The 14,917-nt window shown below is 43.9% G+C and overlaps 2 protein-coding genes and 1 pseudogene across 3 annotated transcripts in view; 1 reads left to right on the top strand and 2 right to left on the bottom strand.

The window, feature by feature from the left end:
* The window catches only part of SART3 (squamous cell carcinoma antigen recognized by T cells 3), a 31,581-nt gene extending 24,267 nt beyond the window's left edge, over nt 1–7,314 (bottom strand). The window contains exon 1 of one of the 2 annotated variants that reach the window (XM_006922172.3): nt 5,752–7,314. In XM_006922172.3, coding sequence (XP_006922234.1) covers nt 5,752–6,063 — 312 coding nt within the window. In that variant the 5' untranslated portion in view covers nt 6,064–7,314. The remainder of the gene's footprint in view (nt 1–5,751) is intronic. The other variant, XM_006922173.3, reaches the window with a different exon arrangement.
* Nucleotides 1,257–1,375, bottom strand: LOC112471392 (annotated as a pseudogene).
* A 149-nt stretch (nt 7,315–7,463) lies between the features above and the next one.
* On the top strand, nt 7,464–14,246 carry ISCU (iron-sulfur cluster assembly enzyme). Its single transcript, XM_006922171.3, has 5 exons — nt 7,464–7,649; nt 9,194–9,307; nt 10,195–10,305; nt 12,151–12,229; nt 13,738–14,246. Exons 1-5 carry the CDS (start codon nt 7,536–7,538, stop codon nt 13,821–13,823), a joined length of 504 nt encoding a protein of 167 aa, XP_006922233.1. The 5' UTR covers nt 7,464–7,535; the 3' UTR covers nt 13,824–14,246.
* The last annotated feature ends 671 nt before the right edge of the window (nt 14,247–14,917 follow it).

Genomic DNA, 14,917 nt, shown 5'->3' with positions numbered 1-14,917 from the left:
ATCACAAATCAATAACAGTGGGACAATCTCTAGACACATGGAAAGGAAGCAATATACTTCTAATAATCTGTGGGTCAAAGAGGAAGTCTCAAAGAAAAATTTAAAATACACAGGACTAAAAATGAAAATACAGCAAGTCGAAATAAGTGGGATACAGCTAGTAGTGTGTAGAGGAAAACTTATAGAACTAAAAATTATACATGACTAAGTGGGATTTGTTCCAGGTACACAAAGCTAGTTCAATCTTCAAAAATCGATCACTATAATCTACTATAACAACAGCCTAAAGAACAAAAATCATGATTATCGGTTGATACAGAAAATGCACTACTTCACAATATCCAATAACCATCCATGATAAAAACTCTCAGCCAATTAGGACCTTATTGAAATTAAAACATTTTACTCTGTCACACTCTGTTAAAAGGTTGCGAAGACAAGCCACAGACCGAAAAAAAAAAAAAAAAAAAAAAACATATTTACAAAGCACATATCTGACAAAGGACTAATATCTAAAATACATAACTCCAAACTCAACAGTAAAAACCAAAGACTCCAATTAGAAAAGGGGCAAAACACACGAACCAACATATATATCCAAAGAGGACACAAAGACTGCAAATAGGTGCACACAAATAGGATTCAACATCATTAGCTATCAGGGAAATACCAATTAAAACCACAATGAGACATGATTACATATCTAACAGAATGGCTAAAATAAAAAAAGAGTAACAACACTAAATACTGGAGAAGATGCAAAAAAACTGCATCACTCATACTGATGATGAGAATATAAAATGCAACTCTGGAAAACAGTCTGGCAGTTTCTTATAATATTCAACATACAACTACCATATCACCCAGCAAATGCACCCTTGGGCATTTTCCCAGAGAAATAAAACCTATGTTCACACAAACACCCTATATGAATGTTCATAACAGCTTTATTCCTAACAGCCGAAACTGGAAACAACCCAGATGTACTTCAATGAGTGAATGATTAAACCAACCATGGTACACCCACATTATGGAATACAACTCGGCCATTAAAAAGGAATGAACTACTATACACACGATGCAGATGAATTATGAGGGGAATTACACTGAGTGATAAAAAGCTGATCCCAAAAGGTTACAAACTATATGAATCCATTTTAGATAACTTTTTTTTTTTAGGCGACACAACCCTTGGTTGACCTTACAGATTACAAGGATCTTGTCATCTTAAAATCCTTTATTTTTTATTATTTTTACGCCTATAGCTCCTGGTCTTCCTAAGTGGTCTCCCATCCAAGTAATAACCAGGCCCGACCCTGCTTAGCTTCTGAGATCAGACATGATCGGGCTTGTTCAGGGAGGCATGGCTGTAGACTAGATAACATTCTTGAAATGAAAAAAATTCTAGAAATGGAGAACAGATAGTGGTTGCCAGAGGTTGAGAACTGTGGCTATAAAAAGGCAACAGGAGGGCAAGACACCTGTGAGGGAAGTGATCAGTGTGCTGACTGTGCCAACGTCAATATCTGGGTTGTGACGTACTAGAGTTTTAAGAAAGGAACCATTAGGAGAAACTGAGTAATGGGTACACAGGATCTGTATTATCTCTTACAACTGCAGGAAAATATACAGTTACCTCAGAATGAAGAGTTTAATTTCTTAAAAAAGCTTTCATCCAAGTTGGAGTACAGGGTTACCTTAAGTCTACACGGAGACTAAACTAGTATCTACTCTTCCAACATATGCCACATTTCAGCAATAAATATGTCCCTCTCCAGTGATGGCAGATTACCTATACCTCATCCAATTAACATTCTACCATCTGATACTGTACTCTAAATAATCTAGATATTAGCTCCTGCATTAAAATACACATAGGAGGATTTGTCTTACCAGGTAGCAAGTCTCGGCAATAATGAGTTAGATGGTCAAAGTGACAGAGGATAGACAAACTGGCCAATGAATAAAGAGAGTGCCCAGAAACAGCCTCAAGCAGGTAGAAAATAGATGACAGGGGGTAGCACTTGCTGTATCCACTAAAATGAATTCATGACCCATGACCACAACTCCAGTGTGAAAAACACATTTACACAGTTCAACAGTGACAATGTGCCTTGTAATGTATTTATAATGGCAGGGTGTGGGAGAAGCTATAGCGATCCAAATGCCAGAAAAACTGATAAACTGTGGGATACTCACACAATGGTATGCATAACATGGATGAATCTTAGAAACCCACTGCTAGGTGGAAAGCAGTCCCAGAAAATTATGTATAGCCTGATAATAAGACTTTCAAAAAGCTCAAAAACAAACAGAAGTAGACAATACATTGCTTAGGGATGCATACTTCAGTGATAAAATGATACATGTTCTTAAACAGAAGGAAGCACAGAAGATTCAAGAAGTTACCTGGGTTTTAGGAGGGACAAGGGAGGAGGCTCAAGGTAGGACAAGGGAACAGGGGAGAAGTCACAGCACAGGTACATGCAACAGTACTAATGAAGTTCTAACTCTTAGACAAGTGGTGGGTAAGTGTTCATTTGATTACCATGTTTTATAATTCACAGATGTGAACTGTGTTTGTATATATCAATTCATATACAAAAAGATAAAGAAAATTCAATAACAATTAATCTTTTAAAAACTCTTAAGACCCTTAGCTACGTTCTCCTGCTTGTGATTTATAAAATTTGACAAGCTGAACTTATCCCATGATTACATGATGGTTTGAAAAAGGACTGGACTTGGTCAAGATACAAGTGTTCTACTCTCCACTGGGCCTCAGTTCCCTCACTTGTACCAGGAATGAGCTAGAGTAAACCTCTGGTTTTCAAGGTTGTCAAAACACAGTTTCAAAATTGTCAAGTGCGTCACACAAGTGATAATAGTTATACAAGTTAAGTTTGTGAAAGATGCACTTTCCTCATTAAAAAACATTCTAGGTTCACTCTGTCACCCCACCACTCATAACTCACCTGGGTCTGAATGTGTTTTCTGAGCACAAAGACGGGGTCAGAGTCCTTCCTATTTAGTGTGAGAAATGTCTATGCAAGTACCTACCCCTCACATGAATACCATGTGTAGGTCAGAAGAAAAAGGTATAAAAGTCACTGAAGTAAAGTAACTGCCTCTAAGAAGATTCTTGGTCTAAATTTCTGATTTTTAGGCCCAAATTATGAAGATAGTATATATGGGGAGGTGCTCTGAATGTCTGATTTAAAAGAAACATTTCCAATGTTTCAGCACTGGAAATGCTGGAAATCAGCAATGACAACTGAACACATATGCTGGCCTATTCTGATCTCAGATCATTAACAACAAAGGATGCTTTACACAAAGAGGCGGCTTAGTCAGTGAACAAAATGACTGCTAACTGATTTCCTAACCCTCTAACAGCACAACCTAGAACGGGGGTGGAAAATAACAGAGAGGGTGGTGAAACGACACACTGCTACAGTCATAGGAAAGGCAGGGAATGGAGAACGGAGCAGGCCTTGGCATAGCACCTACTATGTTTCAAACTCTGCCGGGAGCTTTACACACATGTCACAACAGCCTCCTGAGGGAGGCACTATTACAACTCTTGTTTTACCAACTGGGACACCACAGGCTAAGTGGGCTGAAATAACTTGTAAGGGACCATGAGATGCCACTTTCGGTTTCAGGACACAAAGACTAATAATAGGAAATCTTTGCTTTTGTTACACAGCCAGATACCACAGGTAACTTGTAAGCTTTCGTGAAACACACTTAGGGATGACAACTGGAATTTGCAGATATGGCACCCGAGTCTTTCACAGGCCTACCTGGAAGTTAGTTGTCATTATGCTCCACCACAAGAGCAGTTACAGCAGGAACTAGAAGCTATGGTATTAGGATGAGTTGGGAGAGAAGTGTGGAAAAATCAGGTCAATTTATAGACCCCAGGACAAAGAGGATAAAGCCAAAAGCTCTTCAATTCACCTCACTTGCCAGATCTCATCCTGTGTGGCCACTTTCCAAGCTCCATCTCACCCTTAGTGTCTTGAGGCAGGGAGGCAACTGCAAAACACCAGTACCCAGGAAACCTCTGCTCAGACCCATCTTCCTCTCTAGTAAACTGGGTACCCTACATCAAGGACTTGATCTCTCTGCTTCCGAGTCTCCCCTTCCACTAAAACAGGTAATCCTATTTCCCTTACCTCACAGAATGGTTAAGATCCAAGTGAGCTAACGGTTCACTAAAGGCCCAAGGCTAGAAGACTCAAGAACAGACCCCCATCAGGACAAGAACACATGGCACACAATGCATTTCCTGAATGAATAAAAGACTGAACTTCGGCATACTTATTTATAAAAAGCAGAAATGGTAACCACCTGCCTACCTCACCTGGTTCCTTTGACATTTAGATGTGATGATGAGTGGGACAAGCTACACCAATGGAGAATATCGCTATTTCACAACAAAAATACCACTGCTAGAGAGGACATTATAAGGAACTTTACACCCAGCAAGGTTGAGTAACATGGGTTAACAACTTCACATCACTAAGCGATTTCATATCCAGTGTGGCACTTGGTCCACGACCTTGAAAAGTTCAAATCCCCTCTCTTATAAGTGACTTTAAACACATCATCTCATTTGTTCTGAGCCTGTTTCCTCTTAGGTAAAATGAGAATGTGCTCAATCTGTTTGCCCCTCAACCCACTCCACCCTCTCCTCCCTGTCCTGTGCCCTGTTGTGTGGACCACATAGGTGAGATCACTGGCTCTCTTGCTTCCAGCAGAGCTGCCCAGCAGAAGGCAGCAGCAGATGTTTGGAGAAATAGAGGCAAGTCAGGGTATTTCTTCCCCTACCCCAATCCCTGATGGGAAACGGGCTGCAACCCCTGTCCAATGATCTCAGCTTCTCTAGGTGCCCTCTCTACACAACTATTCAGGAAAACAGGCCACTCCCCTCACCTCTACCAAATGGTAGACACAGCTCCTGCTGTTAAGGACCCTGGGGTCCTAAACCTTCACCCCTGATTTCCCTGCCTACATCTTTATAAACACGGTAGTCTCTTTATTAACCTTTTCTCAAATTATCCTAAAATGAACGTGCCTCTATTTCCCGCTGGTACCCTGGATTATACAGGAATTACACCTGGCTACAACTGCTGTTATACAACAATTACATGACGCAGGAATTGTTGCTCCTAATTTAGGGTTAGAAGAAGCCGAGGCTCAGAGAAATTAAGAAATCCGCCCAAGCACACACAGGTGTGGAACATCTACAAGTGGGGCCTTAGCCTCCATACGTTGAAATCTCTACCTATTTCTACTATCATCCTTACGGTCAATAATTTCCTACCACACCATACTTCACCACCGTCATCATTTCTACAGTGAAATAACTCTTGCAAAGAGAATCTAATTTCTACTGCTGGACATAGTTTAACGGTGTGGGCAGGAGTGGGAGTTATGGAGTCGGCTCGAAATTCAATGCCACTTACAAAAAGTATAATTCTGAACAAGGGAATTCACTCCATGAGGAGCCTCAGTTTCCTCCGGTAAAAAAGGGAATGCACTACTTCCTCCCTGGGTCGCTGCGAGGGTTCAATGGGATAACGCTTGCAAAGTACCAGGCAAGCAGTAAGCGCCCAAATGACAGGAGCTACGGTGATTAACAGCGGTTTTGCGGCCCTGGCGGCTTTATTGCAGCTCTGGACCCGAGAGGCGGGCCGGGGCCTGGGAACCTGAGAGGAGTCCACTCCCTACCCCCGAACTCACCTGCTCCTCCAGCCGCTCGATCTCCAGCTGGTTCTTCTCCTCCTCTTCGTCGTATTCCCACTCGTACTCGCCGGGGGAGCTCTCCGCTGAGGAAGCCATGGCGTACTCATCTCCATCACTCTCGCTCACGCCTTCCTCCTGCTGGTCCCATCCTGGCCCCGTGGTCTTGTACGTTGCAGTGGCCACAGTCCGCGATGACGCTTTCTTCCTCGTCCTAGCTGCCTTAACCTCATCCTCCTCGCCCTCAGCCTTGGGCGCCGCCTTGGGCTCAGTCTCTGGTTCTGAAACCGATGTTGCGGCCGCCGTCGCCATCTTGCGATTCCACTGACTCCCGGGTTTTCACTCGGCCGCCGAAGACCCGCTGAAGTACAAGCTGCCCGCGGCGCGCGCCTAATCAAAACCTCACACTCTTACCAACTAAAAGGAAAACGTGAACCTCGGATGACGAGAAAAGCTCTAAAGATACGCAACTCATGTTATTTTGTATACTTGTACAAGTTCTCATAAGGAAAAAAACCCACTAACACGGCATGTGTTCCGGCTCAACCTCGGACAGAAGTTGGGTCTTTGGACAGGAAAGAGAAGCCATTAGAGGAAGTCGTAGCGTGAACGTGATGACTGTTGTTAAGGGTTTGCCGCCATCTTGAGAAGGTCAAAATGATTATGGGAATAAACGCTTTCCTTGCCTCCTAGTTTAACCTAGCGCGTGGTTCAAGTCTCCCCAGCAACTGAGCCTCAAACGCAGTGAAAACTCCAAGTTCTCGGAGATCGATTGCACAATTCATGAGTAAAACCTATTTCCCAAAGAGATTCCTCCCCTTTATGTAATGTCTGGTGCTTAGCAGGCGTTAAATACACGTATGAGTTTTCTCTTTATATAAGATTATATTCTGCAAACCAATATTAATAAATTACATTACTAAGCATTTAATTAGAAACTTAATGGCCAGGTAGTGCCATATAAATTGTAACAGTTTCTACGTAAAAATACTGGCATAAACGCATTTTTTAAAAAATCAGAACATGGTGTTCATTTCCTTAATTAAGATTCCCATTTTTGAGGTAGGAAACAGAGTATTTATTGCCTTTCTCCTTTATTAGAAAGCTTAATGAGGCAGGAGGTATGTGTTTTTCTTCAGTTGGATCCCAAAGCCTAATGTCTAAACGCCTTGATAAATGGTAGGTACTCAACACATATTTGTTCATAAATGAAAGAACTGTCTTTGAATTACGTAGTACAAATGAGAAGATCGAGGCTTACAAAGCTAGTGTCATTTGCCTAGGGTCACACAACCAGGAAGGAGCAGAAGCGGAATTCTAACTCAGGAATGTACGAATTCGAATCCCAAAGGAATCTAACAACTCTGAGGAACCCTGCACAAATTACTAAACCGCTCCGAACCTCAACGTCTTAGCTGCAAATTAGGGTTAAGAGATGTGAACCGGTAGATCCTCAGCGCCGCAATCTGGCAGTGGACTTCGTGAATGCAAACCTGGGTTCTGCACTCCAGCCTGCGGTCCTCTTAGATTCAACACCCAGCACCGAGAACGTGCCCTCCAGCAACCTCAGACCTACCCGCTCCGCGTCCCGCGCCCGGCGCCCCGCCCGCCCAAAGGGGGCGTGATCAAGGCGGGGCCAAGGCACCAACACGTGCACAAAGCGGAAGGGCGCAGGCGCAATGTCCTGGTGATGTAAGGGCGCGCGCTCCTAGCTAGAAGCCGACTCACGGGCGCGCTCCGCGCCTCGGTTTCGCGTTTGGCCTGCGCAGGCGCAAGCCCGCAAGATGGCGGCGGCGGGAGCTGGCCATCTGAGGCGGGCGGCTTCAGCTCTGTTGCTCCGGAGCCCGCGCCCGCCCGCTCGGGAGCTGTCAGCTCCGGCCCGGCTCTATCACAAGAAAGTAAGGTCCGGTAAGGGGGCGCGCGAGGTCCGCACTGATCAGGGGGCGGGAATGCGAGGCCCTAGCCTCGGAAAGAGCGGCCACGGGATTCTAGAGTGGCCACGGGATTCTGCGCGGCCTGTAGAGCCCCCACTATGGCCAAAGGTAGAGACAGCGCCCAACCCTGGATGGAGGGGCTCCCCGCTCTCATGACTTTGTCTCAACTAACTTTCCCTCGCTGCGCAGTGACACAAACCGCGCGTGAAATAAAAATGACTGCCCGGGGGCCCAGCTACTGGCTGTGATGCCTGGTATCCCAGCCTTTAAACATCCCAACAGCCCAGGAAGGAGGGTCCTGTTATGACCTGCCAGCTTGACTCCTAGAACGAACACACACACACACACACACACGGGGGTGAACTCCGGCTTCAGCCAAGCCACTGCCCTGGCCAAGTGACCTTGGGCAAGTCACTACCCTTCGCGGAACCGTTTCCCCATTTGTAAAATAGGTATATCAGCAGCTCCCTACATGAGATAATGCTTAGGAGTCCTCGACGTGATGTCTCGCACATGGAGGCCATCTATGGTGCCGCTGTTGTTATTCTTGTAGGAGCTCATAGCCTCCGAGTGGAGTCAGACACGTAACCGGCAGTCATAATGTTTTTATTTTCGTTTTGTTTTGGGACTGAGGGCGGATGTAGGGATTGGTATGTAGTTTGCGGCCCTTGCCTTTCGGGGAGGTAGAATCCCTTAGATGTGAGACTCTCGCACTTGGGAAACAACTAAAAATTGCGGTAAATCAACATGGGGCAAAAAGTCCAGATTGGATATTATCTTGTAGGTCCTTGGGCTTGGAGTCAACATCTATCATCGGATCGGTATACTTAAGGCTAACTGGTAAACAAACCTCAAAGCCTTCTCTGTGCCAGTTTGAATAGGTATTTTTTCTCTTCTGGCTTCAACACGTTGCCAAGGACTTTGCTCCTCCTCCCCCCAGGGGTGTGTTTTGTTGACAGTACATGCTGAATGAATTCGAGCTGGCAGCCTCCGAGCCACCAGGGTGCGCTGCTGCACCAGGGCGATTTCAGGACGCTGAAACGGATGAAACTGATATTTATCATGTACAGAACCAGACACATTCCATGGCATTGTTCCTCTGTAATAGTCTCCTTGAGGCTTCAGAGAAAACCTTCAATTTATGGACCATAATTATTTTTAATATTTTAATAGTAATCATTATTCTTTGAGAATGGATTTTATTTGGAAATAAAAATGTATGAGCCCAAACCTGGCGGCTTAGGTGGGTAAAGGTCAAGTAATTACATGTGGTTAAAAACCCTATGGAACTAAGACATGATTTTGCCGATTTGAGATCCAGTATCTCAAATCTCTGAAGATAATGGAAAGGAGATACAAAAAGACTTTGGATCACAAATGGTTCTCCTTGACATGAGTGTAAGCCTTCTCACCCAGGTGAAGTTCAGGTTGCTGACATCAAGGAGCTTACCATCAAGTCAGTGCCAAAAAAAGAGTGATAATGATTTCTCTTAACTCTCTCATTTCAGGTTGTTGATCATTATGAAAATCCTAGAAACGTGGGGTCTCTTGACAAGACATCTAAAAATGTTGGAACTGGATTAGTGGGGGCTCCAGCATGTGGTGATGTAATGAAATTACAGGTACAGATGGTTTTCACCTTTGATGGTAATAATTGGTATCCCAATGCTTATACAATGCTTCATAGTTTACAAATCATTTGCACATACACCATTTCATTCAATCTCCATTTTGATTCCTATGAGATAGGATGAGTCAGTGTTACAAATGATTAGAAATGAATCCTAATTCTCCTGCTAGTGTACTAGTCGGACCCTTTCTGATATAGTAAACTGATCTCACTTTTCTACTCACTGAATCAGCTTGAATTCCAACTTCAGCTAAGTAAAAGTTTTTGTGAATTTTACTGACAACCGTTCAGCTAGCAATCCCCAATGAAATAAGAAATGCAATAAAACAAACCTCCCCCAAATTGGAGACAGCAGGAAGGTAGTGACTGGCATTCTGGGTAAACTGTAGCTTTATCCACAATCTGCTTCATCATGGTGGGTGGGCAGCTTGCCAGAGTCCTTATGTGTATCTTAGAAAATAGAAACAAGGCAGGATGGAACCACTAAACTAAATATAATTTGGTCCCCAAGAAAAAAGCATTAACTAGAGACCGTTAGTGCAGTCTCTCCCAGTATTTTAAGAGGCAGATTGACCCAGCAGCCATGAGAACTTTATAGCCAAAAAATAGGTTAGGGTTGCAAAAAAAAAAAAACAAAACAAAACAAAAAACTGGGGAGGGGGCATGTTTTTCAGCTGATCTTTACCAGGTAGGCCTATATAATTCTGTATAGTTGTTCCTACGTTTAACTTTTTGTCACTGAACTCTTTGAAACAGAGCAAACTCAGTAATTAATGCCGAAACTTAATGTGGAAAACAAGACCAAAGCTCCTGGGGAGAGCCCCAGTGAACTTCCATGAGTGCCAGGTTCTACAGCGTGATCTAACTCCTCTTTTCTAGATTCAAGTGGATGAAAAGGGGAAGATCGTGGATGCCAGGTTTAAAACATTTGGCTGTGGTTCTGCAATTGCCTCCAGCTCCCTAGCCACCGAATGGGTGAAAGGGAAGACGGTAAGGTTGCTCACAAATCTGAAAGAATTAAATCACATTCTCCACAAATCTGACTCTCAAATAAGGGAAAGGCAGGGGTGGGGGACTGATTTTTTCCTAAATGTTATTCTAAGAATTTCTTTTTAACATCTCTTACCCAGATTTTAATTAAATTCTTTTCCACATTGGAATTGTGGGTAATTTTGTTGTGTTTTTTTTAATTGGGAGTGGTTGTTGCTGATCATTTTTGTTTGGGGGTTTGGGTAGTGTTCTGTTTTTCATTAAATAGGAAAAAAAAAAAAAAAGTCCTCTCCTCTCCATCTAACAAAATAGAGCTGAAAAGAAATCTTTGGCTTTCTCCAAGGTTGCTCACGTTGTTATAATTTCTTAGGTGTCTCAGCCATGTCAGACGGTATTGTGTAGTGGCTTTTCTTGTTTATTTCCTCCCATTGTATTTCAGGAAGGACTGCAGGTAGCTTACAAGGATTCATGAAATAACAAACTGGCCTGCGCTAAAAGAGGGATTGAAGAATCAAAAACAGTGAGGATAAGGACAAAGTGAACAAATATTATCAAAATAATCCAGGTGGCTAGTTGCAGACCCTCTGAGAGGTGATAAGAAAGGCTGGAACATCTTTTCCATCCTTTTCTCTGCCACAGCCTCTTTTCCCAGCAGCTGCAAAAGTAGAAGATCCCAAAACCAATGAAGAGCTGGACTTTCTAAAATCTAGTCATCATTATAACCTCTCAGAAAAGTCACACTCCAGGGTGTTTATCTTTGTGGCCCCAAGGGACCAAGTTCAGGGAGCTGAGTCATGGAGAAGTATGCTTGGGGAGCTGGGCGGCTCTAGCAAAGCGGTATGCCAGGCCACATGTCACCTGCTTCCTGTGGCTTGGGGTCTTCTGGCTTAGCCAACTCCTCTGGCCCAAGGAAGCACAGACCTGACCTGTTCTGACAGGAAGTGGTTCTAACTGATTTGTCAAGAACTGTCCACAGGAAAAGGGAAGATGAGACAAAGTACCTGTGCTTCCTTTCCAATTCTCAACCCTTAGAAGATTATGAATTGTGATCAGAAAATGGAGGAAGAAAGCCTTTCTTTGACCTTGAGATCCTCCCATCTGAGTGTCCAGGAACAAAACTTAAATCATAATTCAGTGGAGTTAGAGGAATTGGGAAATTGGGGGATAGGTGAGGCAACCTGGCTTTCCCTAAGGCAGTGGGATTCTGTTCCATGTGGGTAAGGAACTGGCTGCCTCATGTTTTACCCTCAGGCTCTTAGCCAAACCCCAAGCATCATCTTCAGTCTGTGTGGAGGAAATATTCTCCTTTCAGCAGAGGATGAGCCTAAAGAGCTCTCATCTCAAGACCTGTCTGGGCTACTGCCAGAGTGCCATGGGCCTATCTAACATGTCCCCAACCTCCCTAATGCCATTCGGCACTTCTCGTCGAGGAGTCTTATTCTAAACATTTCGTATAAGCATTGGAGAAGCTGACATTTACAAAATCAGCATTGGAAATCACCGCCTTTTTAAAAGAGACTCATGTTGCCGACTTCCAGCAGATCCCTGAGAGATTTCTCACAGGTCCTCCCAGCCTGTGGAAGCATCTTTGCTGGTCTTTGCCGGCCTTGCTTACACCTGCCAAGCACTGCAGTTGTGTATACTTCACACCTGAGAATCTCAACTACAGCCTTGATACACAGTGGGAGGTCCTGAGAAGGTCCTCAGCCCTTTGTTTGGGGTTATTAACAGAAATCATTTCCCACCCCCCTATCCTGAGGGCCTCTTTGACTTTCCCTTTTTTATTATCTGTCCCTCAAGGTAGAGCTTCACTAACACTGCTTCTCTTTCCCGTATGCATCTCAGGTGGAGGAAGCCTTGACCATCAAAAACACAGATATTGCCAAGGAACTCTGCCTTCCTCCTGTGAAACTGCACTGCTCCAGTAAGTCTCTGCTCTCCAGGATGCCAAAAAGCCTGGATAATGGGAAGGGATTTTGTAATGGCATCAACTTGCCCTTGTGTTCATGGGGTCCATCTGTATAACTTTCAGAGGGCTCGAGCCCCAGTGTCTCATAGCTGTCTCCAGGAGAGTCGTACAGGAGGCAGCGTGCATCAGGCATCATGCTGAGCACTTCAAGCATCATTTCTAAACCTCAGAAGCCTCTGGGCCACAGGAGGTGTCGTTACCTCTCCTTTAAAACAAGGAAACGGAGGTTCAGGTTAAAGCACCCCAGTCACATGGCTCCTAAGTAGGAGAGCCAGGATCTAAGCCCCAATCTTTGATTCCAGAATCAGTGCTGTTCCTACCCCATTGTAGTAAAGTTAGGACCAGCAGAGGAGAAGAAATCAGCTTTCTCCATAATCCTGTTCATGGCATATTTCATCACTTCTGTCCACATGCTGTTGCTGTTAGGGTCTGCATCTGTGTATATGGGATGACTGAGCCCAATTGTGCAGTATTCCCCTCTACTCTGTCATAAGAAAAAGCCTAGAAGCTTAAAGACTGATCCTTGGCCTTCCAGTTCAGTCTCTGTCTTAAATCTAAAGCTATTTTCATCTTTTCTTAACCTTGGGAAAGGAGGGAATGAGAAACAACAGCCTTGACATATTGATGGAGTTTTTCTGACCAAATTAGCTAAAAACCAGCAGAGAGCCAGGCCGCTTGCTAGGGTAAGACTCACCCGAGAAGGACTGAGTACTGGGGACAGGGACACGCTGATGCATCCTTCAAGAAGTCTGCTAAAACCCGCGTTCTTTCCAGTTGAGCTAGAATTTCAAGTACCCATGAATAAAGGCCATAGCTTGTAAACATTTCACATGGCTTCAGAAAAACCCCAGCCTTTTCATTAGGCTTTCTTGGGTACTGAAACCTTGAGCTAAAGCTCTCTGATGTTTGCTTGCTTTCTGCTGTCATTCCAGCTCTCAATTTTTATTTTCCCCCATAGCCTCATTTCTAATATCGACTCCAAAATAAATTTTTAAACTTGAAATCATTAGAGGATCATGTGGCAGACGCCATCCCATCAATTAATAACATGGCCGACATTACACCAACTAGCTTATCCAGCATCCGCTACATTTACTCCAGACTTTCGTGTGAGCAGATAAGAACTAACCGATGTTGTCCCCACGGTGTGTCAGACACATTATGTAAGTCCTCACATAATCCCAGCAAGAAAAGCACGATTGTCCATTTTTACAGGAGAGAAAGTGGATTCCAAGAGTATAAGGAGCTAGAATCCCAGGTATTAACCTCACTCTGTCTCCAAAGCCATCATAGGAGGAATCCAGCTCTGGAAACAGCTGGCTGGCTTCCGGGCTTGCTGCTCACCCCGGCACCCTGGCTAGGTGACTGCGATGCCGTGCCCAGCACCATTGCCTTCCGGCTCTTAAAGACTCCATTTCTCAATGTCTAGAAACTTAGGCTCTCTTTCCTTCCCTTACTTCCAGTGCTGGCTGAAGATGCGATCAAGGCTGCCCTGGCTGATTACAAACTGAAACAAGAACCCAAGAAAGGAGAGGCAGAGAAGAAGTGAGCCCTAGGCAAAGCTTCCAGCAGGACACATCGGCTGCTTGCCCACCCACCATGCCGTCACCTTAGATTTCAGAAGCCCCTTGCGCTGCAGTGAGCTATGCATTACGCACATTTGCTGTTCACGTTGTGGCTCTAATGCAAGCAAAATACACAGCTTAATTGTTCTGAATCCTGTGGTTTCTTCAGCCCACTTTTATCGCCTTAACACAGTTTCTGTATACTTTAAATTGTGTATATGGTCTCAAAAAAAATCTGTAATGAAGTCTCAAGTTTTGATAGTGCGTGAAGTGCACGAAGATCTATTTTACCTGAATTCATTTTGAGGAAGATGGCCAATAGAATGTCTTATGATTCTTTGATAGAACTAAGTATTGTACAGAAGGCATCTGCATATATACAGTAAATAAAAGAATGTAAGACAATATTTTTCTCTCTTAAGCCTTTTCTCTTGACTTCCTCACTCACCCCAGAGAGCTGCCAAAGCCCCTTGGTGTTCCCAGATGCTGGACCATGATGACACATGCACCTTTCTGAGCAAATGGGAGTAAAGACTATGCATGGAGACTTTTACAACGCCACATGTGTATCATGTTTTATGAAACGGGAGAAGGTGAAAAGAGGTAGCCATCACTTTTGGTTGCTCTTTGCAAAATAACAGATGGACCACTCAAAGAACAGAAAATTCCTTTTGTAATTTCACTGACTTATGAAATCTAAAATCTGGCAAACTCTGGCTTAGACAATACCCTAAAGTGGTGGACCAAATAGGTAAAGAACACCTGGGATATTGAACAAGTTTAAAATACAGAATTCAGCTTTAGGTCTGGGCAGGTGATTCCAGTTTGTGTGGTGGCAGATAAGCCATAGGGAAGAAACTTCTTTGTTCCATTCTTTGTCCTGCACAAGTGTGACATTTACATGGTTCATTCTGAACTGTCTTTATGTGTACAGTGAGCTAAAGTTGGAAACATCCGTCCCTAGCTCATATGAATAACATGTTCTAATCACTGTCCCTCTGTGCCCTTATCCCCCTCCCCCAGGGTTGAAGGGGAGGGTATACCCATAGCCATACACCAACTAAAATCCTACTAAAGG

This window comes from Pteropus alecto, unplaced genomic scaffold, assembly GCF_000325575.1.
Source record: "Pteropus alecto unplaced genomic scaffold, ASM32557v1 scaffold259, whole genome shotgun sequence".
NCBI lineage: Eukaryota > Metazoa > Chordata > Mammalia > Chiroptera > Pteropodidae > Pteropus > Pteropus alecto.
This window is presented reverse-complemented; position numbering and strand designations above follow the sequence as displayed.